Below are 12,448 nucleotides of genomic sequence, written 5' to 3' on the forward strand. Positions count from 1 at the left end.
CTGTTGGTTACAGTAAATGTATCATTTATCATGTTATCATGTATTCATGTTTTTTTTTACACTTTAACATCAGATATTAAAATAAACATTTGCAAAAAAAAGAGATCTGTTCATTATATAAAAAGTCTCAAACGCATTCGATATGTAAGCTTTTTTTATCCCTCTCAATTATGATGTTTCTTTACAGTCCTGTTTGTTCAATGTCTTGCTCGAAGGCTTTGTTCACTTCTCCTTCATCTGAATCAACATATGGGTTCGCAGTCTCCTCAGCCTTCTTAGCTTTCCTGAAAGAAATTGTAAATGATAATTTAGTCACTCATAACAAAAATTTGTTATAAGAACGTTTTGCTAATGTTCAAATTAAGTTATTAAAGTGTATAATTTGTGTTTATAATGTCTAATTGTTAACAAAAAAATTGTGTTAAACATTTTGCGAACTTTAAGGGAACATTCCATTATATTATTTTGCAAACATTATGGGAATGTTCCTGTAAGAATGTAACATTCTAAACATTCTAAAACTAGTAACTTTAAAAAAAAATTATGAATGTCCAAAAAGTTCCATGAATAAAAACATTTTGGTTCAATTTGAGAACAATATTAAAGTAACTATAAACAAACATTCTATTAGCATTACTGGAAGAACGTTTGTTCATAACTTTGAGAGAACTTTGCCAGAACATTCGCCAAAGTTCTGAGAACATCCATGTTAGCTGGGCACATTCGATAACGTCTGAAACAACTTTTTGCAATAATGTAAGAAATTCAATTCCACTCTAGTTGTGGGCACAGTGTGGCTTTAAATAATATTTTTGAAGCCCATGTTTAACTATTTCTACAGAAATGAATTATTAATGTGTAATAGTTCTGCTAAAAACAAAGTGTTAAGGCTAGTTTACACACCAAGAACGATAACTATAAAGATAAAGATATTAGCATCCACTGTCACTTTAAATGCTTGAGCTTGTTACAGCAGGATGGATACTAATTGGCTGGCAATGATTTTATCGTTCATCGGCTCAATAAAATCATTCTGAAAGTGATCCCAATGAACGATATCGTTATGTGCCGTTATCGTTATAGCCAATGTTATCTCACAACCAATTTTTATGTATTTTACAAAATGGCCAATTCGTACAAATTTGTCTAAACACCAGTGACGGATAGTTTTAGGGGCGGGTTTGGGTTGTTGTTGGGGAAGGTCAATATTAGCTTGATAGCAACTGAGAACAACTTTTAGAACTATATCTTTATCGTTATCTTTATGGTTATCGTCCTTTGTGTAAACGTGCCTTTATTTTGTGAATTGTGTACTCTTTGTGTATTGTTTTATTGTATTTTATTTTATTCATTTTATTGTATTATATAGGTCATTCTAAAAAAATTAGCATATTGTGATAAAGTTCATTATTTTCCATAATGTAATGATAAAAATTAAACTTTCATATATTTTAGATTCATTGCACACCAACTGAAATATTTCGGGTCTTTTATTGTTTTAATACGGATGATTTTGGCATACAGCTCATGAAAACCCAAAATTCCTATCTCAAAAAATTAGCATATCATGAAAAGGTTCTCTAAACGATTATTAACCTAATCATCTGAATCAACTAATTAACTCTAAACACCTGCAACAGATTCCTGAGGCTTTTAAAAACTCCCAGCCTGGTTCATTACTCAAAACCGCAATCATGGGTGAGACTGCCGACCTGACTGCTGTCCAGAAGGCCATCATTGACACCCTCAAGCGAGAGGGTAAGACACAGAAAGAAATTTCTGAACGAATAGGCTGTTCCCAGAGTGCTGTATCAAGGCACCTCAGTGGGAAGTCTGTGGGAAGGAAAAAGTGTGGAAAAAAACACTGCACAACGAGAAGAGGTGACCGGACCCTGAGGAAGATTGTGGAGAAGGACCGATTCCAGACCTTGGGGGACCTGCGGAAGCAGTGGACTGAGTCTGGAGTAGAAACATCCAGAGCCACCGTGCACAGGCGTGTGCTGGGAATGGGCTACAGGTGCCGCATTCCCCAGGTCAATCCTCTTTGGGCTACAGAGAAGCAGCACAGGACTGTTGCTCAGTGGTCCAAAGTACTTTTTTCGGATGAAAGCAAATTTTGCATGTCATTCGGAAATCAAGGTGCCAGAGTCTGGAGGAAGACTGGGGAGAAGGAAATGCCAAAATGCCTGAAGTCCAGTGTCAAGTACCCACAGTCAGTGATGGTCTGGGGTGCCCTGTCAGCTGCTGGTGTTGGTCCACTGTGTTTTATCAAGGGCAGGGTCAATGCAGCTAGCTATCAGGAGATTTTCGAGCACTTCATGCTTCCATCTGCTGAAAAGCTTTATGGAGATGAAGATTTGTTTTTCAGCTCGACCTGGCACCTGCTCACAGTGCCAAAATCACTGGTAAATGGTTTACTGACCATGGTATTACTGTGCTCAATTGGCCTGCCAACTCTCCTGACCTGAACCCCATAGAGAATCTGTGGGATATTGTGAAGAGAAAGTTGAGAGACGCAAGACCCAACACTCTGGATGAGCTTAAGGCCGCTATCGAAGCATCCTGGGCCTCCATAACACCTCAGCAGTGCCACAGGCTGATCGCCTCCATGCCACGCCGCATTGAAGCAGTCATTTCTACAAAAGGATTCCCGACCAAGTATTGAGTGAATAACTGAACATTATTTTTTCAAGGTTGACTTTTTTTGTGTATTAAAATCCCTTTTTATTGGTCGGATGAAATATGCTAATTTTTTGAGATAGGAATTTTGGGTTTTCATGAGCTGTATGCCAAAATAAAAAAAATTGAGAAGGACCTGTATATATAACTATATACGTCTAGCTGTAATGATGATGCAACTGTAACAAACATGCCATTCTGTAATACATTAAAAAGTTGAATGTCACTAAACTAAGCCACGTTTGATGATTGACTCATTTTTGAAGGGGCTTCCCCTCCAGTACTTACTTCTTCCTGTTTAATATCCCTGTCGTAATGAGGTAGATCCCCCCACACACAGTTACTCCCATTACTACTCCAAACACCACCAGCCAAATTGTGATTTTTTCCTCTTTGGGTGGAGCTAATGTAGCCACAAGCCCAACAAATTCCAGTGTTTCATCATTGAGTAGAAATGCACCATTGATACGATCTCTCGACAGCCTGTGAAGAGTTAATAAGGGAAATTCTGTAGTCACTGGAACAATTGATTTAGTTCCCCATAATTATGTTATGCCATGGCACCCTAATATCCATACAAATATTACAATGTATTCAGTAGCTGTATTGAGATTAAGAATAAAGCATGAAATAATTACAATAATATTATGACATTTGGTCACACTTTCCATTAGGTGGCTTTAACTACTACTTACATCAAAAAAATAAAAATATTGTATTGCATCACTGTTCATATTGTATTGCAAAAAACTTTTGCTGATATTGAGGTGGGATACGGGTAAAGTTAGGGACAGATGTGGTGGTCTGGGTAAGTTTAAGGGTATAGTTAGGTTCAGGTGTGGTGGTGTGGGTAAGTTTAAGGGTAAAGTTAGGGACAGGTGTGGTGGTGTGGGTAAGTTTAGGGTATAGTTAGGTTCAGGTGTGGTGGTCTGGGTAAGTTTATGGGTAAAGTTAGGGACAGGTGTGGTGGTGTGGGTAAGTTTAAGGGTATAGTTAGGTTCAGGTGTGGTGGTCTGGGTAAGTTTATGGGTAAAGTTAGGGACAGGTGTGGTGGTGTGGGTAAGTTTAAGGGTATAGTTAGGTTCAGGTGTGGTGGTGTGGGTAAGTTTAAGGGTAAAGTTAGGGACAGGTGTGGTAGTATGGGTAAGTTTAAGGGTAAAGTTTGGGACAGGTGTGGTGGTCTGGGTAAGTTTAAGGGTAAAGTTAGAGACAGGTGTGGTGGTCTGGGTAAGTTTAAGGGTAAAGTTAGGGACAGATGAGGTAGTATGGGTAGGCATGGGTAGGGTTAGGTGTAAGGGAAGTGTCAACAGTGTAATTATAAATGTAATTACAGAAATTAATTACAGATGTACTGATGCATGCAGGTAAGTACAATGTAAAAACATGTGCATTGTATCAAATTATTAATTTAAATGTTAATATAGTAGTTAAGGCCACTATAAAAATATAAATTGGGTCTCAATAAAATAATTAATTATAAATCAATAATAAAAATAAATAAAATAATAAAAAATAATTGTATATATATATATATATATATATATATATATGTATATATATATATATATATATTCATAATATATTCATAATATATTCATAAAATAGTAAATTGTACATTTTTGTAAATAATTAAATTGTTTAATTCAAAAATAATAATATTATTAATATTATATACAATATTTCATGTTTTTTTTAAATATTTTATATAACAGGATTTCAAGAAATACCAGATAGCTGCCTCAACTTCTGCCTTAGGAATAACTGTGTCCGGTTTGGTTGGATCCATCACAACAAAATAAAAGGAGATTCTAGCGGTCTCATCGTATGTGTGGATATTCTCTGGCCTGTGTGCAACAAATATGTTAATTTTACAAAGTCTTATTACTCTGACATGCAATTAATGAAAGTTAAGAATACTTACATAAAATTAATTTCTATTCCCTTTTCTTCCAAGTAGTACTGGCGCATGGCAAAGCCCATAGTGGACTTAAAGAGATACATTTCATTTGTATTCCAGGTGTACTGGAGATAAAAAATTAACAATAATTATCAAATGCATATTCTGTTTTTATCTGTAATTCATTATGTTTGTTATGATTTAAAAGAGACTTACTGCATCATCTCCCATGGCAGATTTTAGGCTTATTCTGACTTTGAAGGCATTTTCTGAATCTGCATTATATATATATATATAGCATGCTGTGAGTAAGACGCCCAATGTAAAATGTAATTTTGAATGTACAATATGTTGGCATATCAGTCCTAAAACTTTATTTGGACTGTTCTTTTAGATGAATGTAATATAATTTAACCATAGCTTTATTTATCAAATATTGACTTAAAAAGTCGATATTTCAAGAAAGTTTCTCATTATTTCGAGATGTTAAGTCATTATTTCAAGATGCTAAGTCAATATTTCGAGAAAGTTTCTCATTATTTTGAGATGTTAAGTCAATATTTTGAGAAAGTTTCTCATTATTTGGAGTTGTTAAGTCATTATTTTGAGAAAGTTGCTCATTGTTTTGATTCAAAAAATTATATTTTTTACTCAACTGTGGCGGAAACGGGCTTCCATAGAATATATATTCGAATTTAGAATATTCGTTGACAGCCTTAATACTAACTTGGGTTAATATTGACATTCCAGCCGGGCACTCTGTTGTTCTTCTGGTTCTCCTCCTTCAGCCACTCCATGAGAGTGCTGAAGTAATGTAGCAGTGGCTGGGAGTCTATCTTTGTGGTTCCTGCAATATCTTCCAGAGCACGAGTCCAAGACATGGATCGGCCTAACTCAAGCATATGCCTGCAGACCAAAATATAACAGTTTGTTGTAGCGTTTATATTTATTCTAATCTTATTTTATAAAAGTATACGTATTGCAGTGTAAATTTATTAGTAGAAAGTATATCAATAAGAAATATAAATAAAACAAATCATTCTGCATACGTACCTGAGTTTGTTACCAGCTTTGGTTGAGTTGGTAATGTCACATCTGTGAAGGGGGCCGGTGTGGCCAGCTTCCACACATAATGCTTCTTGAAACTGGAACTGATATATGGTTCTAGTGAAGTACCTATAAGAGAAACAAGACATGGCTATTCATATGACTAATAGCCTATATTTGATAGATTTAAAAGAGCAGTTTTATGTATATTTTGTATGTTCAACTGGTTGAGGTTTAGAAAGTAACAAGTAGGCTACAGTAGCCTAATATTTACTCTTTTTTTTTACACTGGTTATCATGTGCATTTTGTTTAAATATACAAAACATTCTCTCTCAGCTAATGCTGTGTAAACGATACATTCAGGCAGTATTTTTTAAAGAACCGACTCAATTGAAAGAACCGATTCATAAGAGTCATTTGTTTCTGAAATCGATCTGCCCTGGTCGCGACAAAGAACCGTTATGCATCGAGCGAAGCGGCATAATTTGATTCACTAGAAAGAACCGGTTCAAATGAGTAATTTGTTTCAGCTAGGAATCGGGCTACATTTGGTCGTACGTACGACATCATGTTTGAATTTACTAGAAATAACCAGCTCAAAGGGGTAATTTGTTTCTGGAATAAATGCAGTAAGTGCATGTTTCTATTCACTATAGCTCATATTTTGTTCATGAATCGGACTAACGTTAACTTACAGGTCTCGTTGTTGGCCTATGTTTGTTTATCCGTGTAGTCCGCGAAGAACTCAATGTAAAGATGTTCCTTGCTATTATTTCGCAGTTAACGGCATTTTCACTGCATTGCTTCACATTCACAACAAATATTAAATATCAACCGTTTTAAGACTCGATTCGGATTGTTCAAATAAAACCGCGATTTAGCCTATGTAACTTGGTGACAAGGTAAGGCCTGTCAGCACGTTGTCAACTCAAATGCGACACTTTATTAATACTACAAATTGCATTACCTGATAAAAGAATAATCCCCATACACATGGAAAAGTGCAGGTGGGTCACAATACGTCTCATCTCTGGGCACAGCCTCAGCCACTCCAACTAGTTCTCTCCTGCGGGAATATATGATGAGCCAATATATTCCAAGTGTGCAACTAAGTGCAACTAAATAAAACTTTACAATGTTTGGATTCTGTTGTATGTTTCTTCTGTCACTCACTTCATTTGCCACCAGCGGAGCATCCACTCATCTTTGGGGATGGTTTCTTTGAAGACTTGCCACCTCCATTCCTCCAGCATGTAGGTGAAGGGCAGTGTGGCCACAATGGTGAGGGCCTGCTTCAGTAGGAAGTTAATCTCTGTCTCTGCACATTCAAAACATTTTTTGGTAACAAATGATTTACTACAAATCAGTTTCTGTTCATTTAGATGAAGTCAGACTTCTGACTCAGTATCCACTTTACCATGGTCCTCCTTGAAATCAGAAGGCAGAAGGCCCAATGACTGCAGGTGAGATGGAGTGGCAGCAGAAAGTGACATGATCTCTCCTACAGCCTCATGGAAGCCTTCGTTAGCACCATCTCTCAGCAGGTATGGTTGATGACGGTAAGCCATTTGGTATTGATTGTGCCCCATCTCATGGTGAACAGTTAGGAAATCATCCATGTTCACTTTAGTGCACATTTTGATTCTGTAAAAAAATGATTTTACAGTGTTGCTTTTAATATGTCTGCCAGTTTTTGCACTGAATGAGAACAGCGTGTTTAAAGGGGCAGTTCACCCAAAGAGGAAATTTATCCCATAATTTACTTACTCTCAAGCCATCTTAGGTATGTGACTTTCTTCTTTCAGAGGAACAAAATGGAGTTATATTAAAAAAATATCCTGACTCTTTCAGTCTTTATAATGGCAGTGAATGGTAAATGAGATTTTGAAGGTCAAAAAAGTGCATGCACCCATTCTAAAAGTAATCTACACAACTCCGGGGGGGTTAATAAAGGCCTTCTGAAGCAAAGCCATGTTTTTTTGTAAGAAAAACATCCATATTTAAATCTTTACTGTCTAAAATAACGCATTGACGAACATGGAAGCGCAGTAGCTAGATCAAAACAAAGCAACAGTCACAAATTAGAAGTCTAAAACAAGAATTGCTAAAGAGAAATATCAGAGGATTTCCAAATAAGAGAAAAGGAGCTTGATTTTGTTTCCCAGCCCTATTTTTTTTTAACACGAGAGGTGTCAAAGCTTACCCTACTTATACAACATACATCACATCACGAGTTACTCTTTTGGCGCAAGTCGACTTCTGTATGATCATCTGTCGGACTCGGAAGCTAGTTTTTTAGGCTATAAAGATTTAAATATGATTATTTTTCTTACAAAAACTCATATATTTGCTTCAGAAGGCCTTTACTAACCCCCGGCGCCATGTGGAGTACTTTTAATAATGGATGGATACGCATTTATGACCTTCAAGTCTTATTTACCATTCATTGTCATTATAAAGCTTGAAAGAGCCAGGATTTATTTTTATATAACTCAGATTGTTTTCGTCTGGAAAAAAAAGTCATATACACCTGGGATAGCTTGAGGGTGAGTAAATGATGGGATAATGACATTTTTTGGGTGAACTATCCCTTTAATAATTGCTATACTTTTGAAAGTTTCTAGTCATAAAAGGAAAAAAAAAATATTGATAAGAAGGATGATTTCTGTATGATCATGTGACATTGAACACTGAAGTAATAGCTGCTGAAAATTCAGGTTTGCCATCACAGGAATAAATTACATTTAAAAAATATTAAAATAGAATACAGTTATTTTAAATTATACCTATTAGTGTATTTTTATTAAATAAATGCAAATAGCTAAAGGAAATATATTTTTTAAATAATTAAAAATAGTATTTTATCTGCCAGTTAATCATTACTAAGCATTTTGTCCGAATGTACGCATCATCAGCCCCACCTGAAGTCCTCTCTGTTTCCCATGTCCCATGCGGTAGGATGGCACACCACATCTCTTCCTTCAGGTTTAGTAAACATTGACTCTTTCCAGAAGTTGTCAAACATGGCAGACATGTTTACAGACATAAAGAATTTTTCTGCCTCTTTAAACAGACGCATTTCATCCCAGCCCTGAAATGGACAGTGGTGTCAAATAATTAGGAAAATAAAAAAGAGCATGACTACATTTTGTCAATTTACAACTCCATAATCTGCTTTTATTGCTCCAGCTAAAGAACAAAATGATTAATAAAACAGATTACATTTAATCTTTGATCAAATAAAATATGAACTGACCATGTACTGTTAAACGTATATAAAGATAAAAGATAAAACCTTGGCAATAAAGGGTAAAGAGGGTAGAGTATAGAAATAAACAATGGTCACATGTCTTACCTGGGCCACCATTGCAGAGCTCACATCAATATCAGGTTTTTCTGGATACGGGACCATGAGAGGATACAGGTTGGTCCAAAATCGTCCCCACATATCACCTGAATGGGAAATGTCAGAAAATGTCACCCAAATCTCCACATCTCTCATCATGCAGCAATATATTCTAGCATATATTTATTTTATTAGCTGTCATTTAACATCAGTGTTTTGACAATGTGAATCACTTAATAATATTCCATATATTACCTAGCAGATGCGCTGGAAGGCATGCGTCAGAGGCGATGTGACCAGGATAGACACCTTGCAGTTTTGCTCTCACATAAGCATGAAGCTCTTTATACAATGGTAAGATCTGGAAAATCATATTAAGTGTGAGTTTCTGAATCAAAGTAAAAGTTTCTGTCGTTGTTTAGATTTTTTTTTTGGACCAACCTCCTTGTAAACGCGCCTGGCGTCTTCCATAACCTGGTCTCGGGAGTAACTGTATTCGGGTTCATCAATGGTTTCATAATCCCCCCTCCAAAAATCTCCATGGTCTTCGAAATCTTTCGGAAAAAAATTAAGTGAATATTTTTTTCTTATTGTTGGCCACCACCACATCAGCTGTCCATAAAGTTAAAGCAGTAAAAGCAAGGATGTAATAGCACAATTTATGCTTACTATAAACCTATGTTATAAAGTTAAGAACAGAGTTTGTACTGTTAAGTTTGGCGGCTTCGTTCTTCAGATCGACATATTTCTCATACAGGGGTCTCATCTTCTTCCCTGTCGCCACTCTCCAGCCCTCCCACACATGCAAACGCTCATCGTAGTCTCTGCTGTTTGCCATGATGCTCTCTAGGCCTATTGAATGAAAAATGTATTGGTAATTGTATTGGTGGTAAGTCAGGTGAATTGGCCATTTATGTCAGAAAGACATTCATAAACTAGTGTTCAAAAGTTTGGGGTTGTTTTTGAAAGCTTATTGTCACCATTGCTGCATGTTTTCAAATATACTGTAAAAACCTAAATATTGTGAAGTATTAATACAATTTAAAACATTTATTCCTCTGATGGCATAATTGAATTTACAGCATCATTACTCCAGTCTTCAGTTTCACATGATCCTTTAGAAAACATTCTAATATGCTGATTTGGTGCTCAAGAAAGATTTCTTCTTATTATCAGTGTTGAAATCAGTTGTGCAGGGTAATATTTGTGTGTGGGGGGGGGGGAGGGGGGGGAGGGAGAATACATCCTTTATGTTACTCACAAACATTCTTTTTTATATTTAATCTCCTAAATATCTTAAAGAAATTGCTCCAGACAACTGCAAACTTTTTGATTAACTTGATTTGATTAAAATCAAAAAGAGCTCTTATTTAGAACTGAAAACATAATCAAATGATCCAAAATATTTGTTAACTAAACATACAACATCTCAAATTCTCAAGTTGTGTTAATCCTTCTGCTGTTTTTAAGCCTGGTGATTCATTGTTGTATCTTAAATTGACTGTTAAAGGACTATGACACATCCTGTCTGGCTCATTTTACCTTTACTTCACCTTTTGTTTCAAATAATATATCCTCTTTTTCTAATAAACATCAGTGTTCTCACCACTTTCAATAGTGAATCTGAGAATAGAAACAGACAGTTCCCTTTTTCAGGTTTGTACACGTGCACTACTATTTATTATCATGAGCATGGACACAAGGCGTCTGTTAATGATCCTGAGATTCTGCATTATCATTAGGATGGTGATAAATGCATGGCTGACATTACCTGGCTCCAAAGTCTGACAGTCAGAGGGGTTGTCCTTTTTGCACACAGTCGCTGTATTGTAAATAGTGCTCATCTCTGCCATGATATTCCTCAACTGTGATACGCAAGGCATTCAGACCATTTCCATTGTAATATGTTTGCAGGAGAAGTGAAACATGAAGGCAAATTTCAATGTATTTTTGTAAAAACAGCAATGTCATACTTACTTCGCTAGCCTTGTCAGGTGAAAGTGCCCCTGATCCTTTATCCTGGAGCTTTTGGAGCTGCATTTTAATCTCTGGATCAGAGATCTGATCGATAGGGTAGGCATTGGACTCCTCAGAAATCTTATTGTAGTATTCGCTCCAGATTGCATAAGCTTCCGTCTGAAGAGAAGTTGAAAGAGAACTCATTATAAAACAACCAATTTGTGATTTCAAGAAGAAAAGATTCTCAATTTGTCACAAACACCCATATCCAGTTACTACTGATGTTGTTCAAATAATATTTTTTACCAACAATGAGATCATTTGTGATTTCAATAACTGAATAAGTTGATCAATTTGTCATATCCAGATGTTGTTTAATTAATATTTCCCCTAAAATTAGATAATTTGTGATTTCAACAGTTCAATGGGTTAAAACCTATCCAAAAAAGTTATAAAGAGAGGTTCAACTTGCCATGAACACCTATATCCAGTTTCTATTGATGTTTTTCAATTAATATTTTCCCTAAAAATTAGATATAGTTTGCGATTTCAATAGCTGAACTGGTAAACAAAAACCTACTGTAAAAGCTAGAAAAGCATGGTTAACTTGTCATAAACACCCATATGCAGGTGATACTGATTTTTTTTAGGTAATATTTTCCCCAAAAATGAGTTCTTAGGTCTGAGAGTTGATATCACACTTACCTCTTTATCTGCATTTTCCTGGGAAATATCTGTGTTGTAGGCCCAGGATGCAAGGGAATACTGGTACACGAGATTGGATGCGTCCTCGTCAAATTTTTTTAAGAATTCCCTGGCCTTTTCCTCCACGGTCTGAGAGCAGGCCACAGAGGCCATGGCCAAAAGCAGGAGCCACTGAGCAAACATCACGATAGCGTGTGTCCCACCTACACTGACGTTCTTGTTTTTCCCATGCACGGTTTTATCGAAGACAACTTAATTGCTTTGCACTTTGACCAGTGCCATAACCCAATAGAGCAACATTCTGCTTGAATGCAGATGGGTTGGTTCCAGTAAATGAGTCTCACTGGAGATTACGTAACATATTTCCTGCTCAAATCACCATATTTATTGTTTAAAACATTTTTGTATGCACCTAAGGATCAGTTATGAGGAATGAAGAAGAGAAGTCAGAGAAGCAATCAATTGAAGAATAGTTTGCAGTTTTGTCGGCAGAAGTCAGCTTCAATACTCAACAAGGAGTTTGTAGGCCACTCTGCATACACTCTCCATACAGCATCAATTATACTCTACACAGGCCACTAAACTACGTCATTACTTCAGGGTAAATGATTCTGATTGGTTAAGACAATGATAAACTTCTAAACAAAACATCTAAAAAATCTGCACAAAAGCGTATCTCCATCGATTATCTGGGTGACGATAGGAACTCCGGTTTAGGCACAAAGTGACCCACCAAGGTCATGTATCATTGTTTCTAGGCTCCAGTTTGGCTGAAAGATGGTCATTTCCTCTCTCCTAGTCGTACTGACACACA

General features: G+C 36.2%; 1 protein-coding gene across 1 annotated transcript; it reads right to left on the bottom strand.

The window, feature by feature from the left end:
- Positions 1-120: 120 nt before the first annotated feature.
- Positions 121-11,817, bottom strand: ace2 (angiotensin I converting enzyme 2). The gene is made up of 18 exons (XM_067430887.1): positions 11,635-11,817; positions 10,948-11,106; positions 10,742-10,835; positions 9,679-9,822; positions 9,412-9,524; positions 9,226-9,331; positions 8,980-9,077; positions 8,546-8,715; positions 7,042-7,268; positions 6,798-6,942; positions 6,592-6,690; positions 5,630-5,752; positions 5,304-5,482; positions 4,793-4,851; positions 4,601-4,701; positions 4,407-4,523; positions 2,968-3,162; positions 121-284 (listed from the first exon to the last, which is right to left on the bottom strand). Exons 1-18 carry the CDS (start codon positions 11,815-11,817, stop codon positions 182-184), a joined length of 2,415 nt encoding a protein of 804 aa, XP_067286988.1. The 3' UTR covers positions 121-181.
- Positions 11,818-12,448: the final 631 nt, after the last annotated feature.

The sequence above is a fragment of the Pseudorasbora parva genome, chromosome 22 (assembly GCF_024679245.1).
Source record: "Pseudorasbora parva isolate DD20220531a chromosome 22, ASM2467924v1, whole genome shotgun sequence".
Lineage (NCBI taxonomy): Eukaryota > Metazoa > Chordata > Actinopteri > Cypriniformes > Gobionidae > Pseudorasbora > Pseudorasbora parva.

Bases quoted from the DNA above. Each gene is read 5' to 3' on its own strand.
- ace2 (XM_067430887.1), bottom strand. From the start codon at position 11,817: ATGTTTGCTCAGTGGCTCCTGCTTTTGGCCATGGCCTCTGTGGCCTGC. The intron at 9,332-9,411 runs GTTGGTCCAAAA...ATGATTTTCCAG, and splicing joins CCAGGCGCGTTTACAAGGAG to ATCTTACCATTGTATAAAGA. The intron at 3,163-4,406 runs GTATTTCTTGAA...AACTCTTCACAG, and splicing joins GAAGTTGAGGCAGCTATCTG to GCTGTCGAGAGATCGTATCA.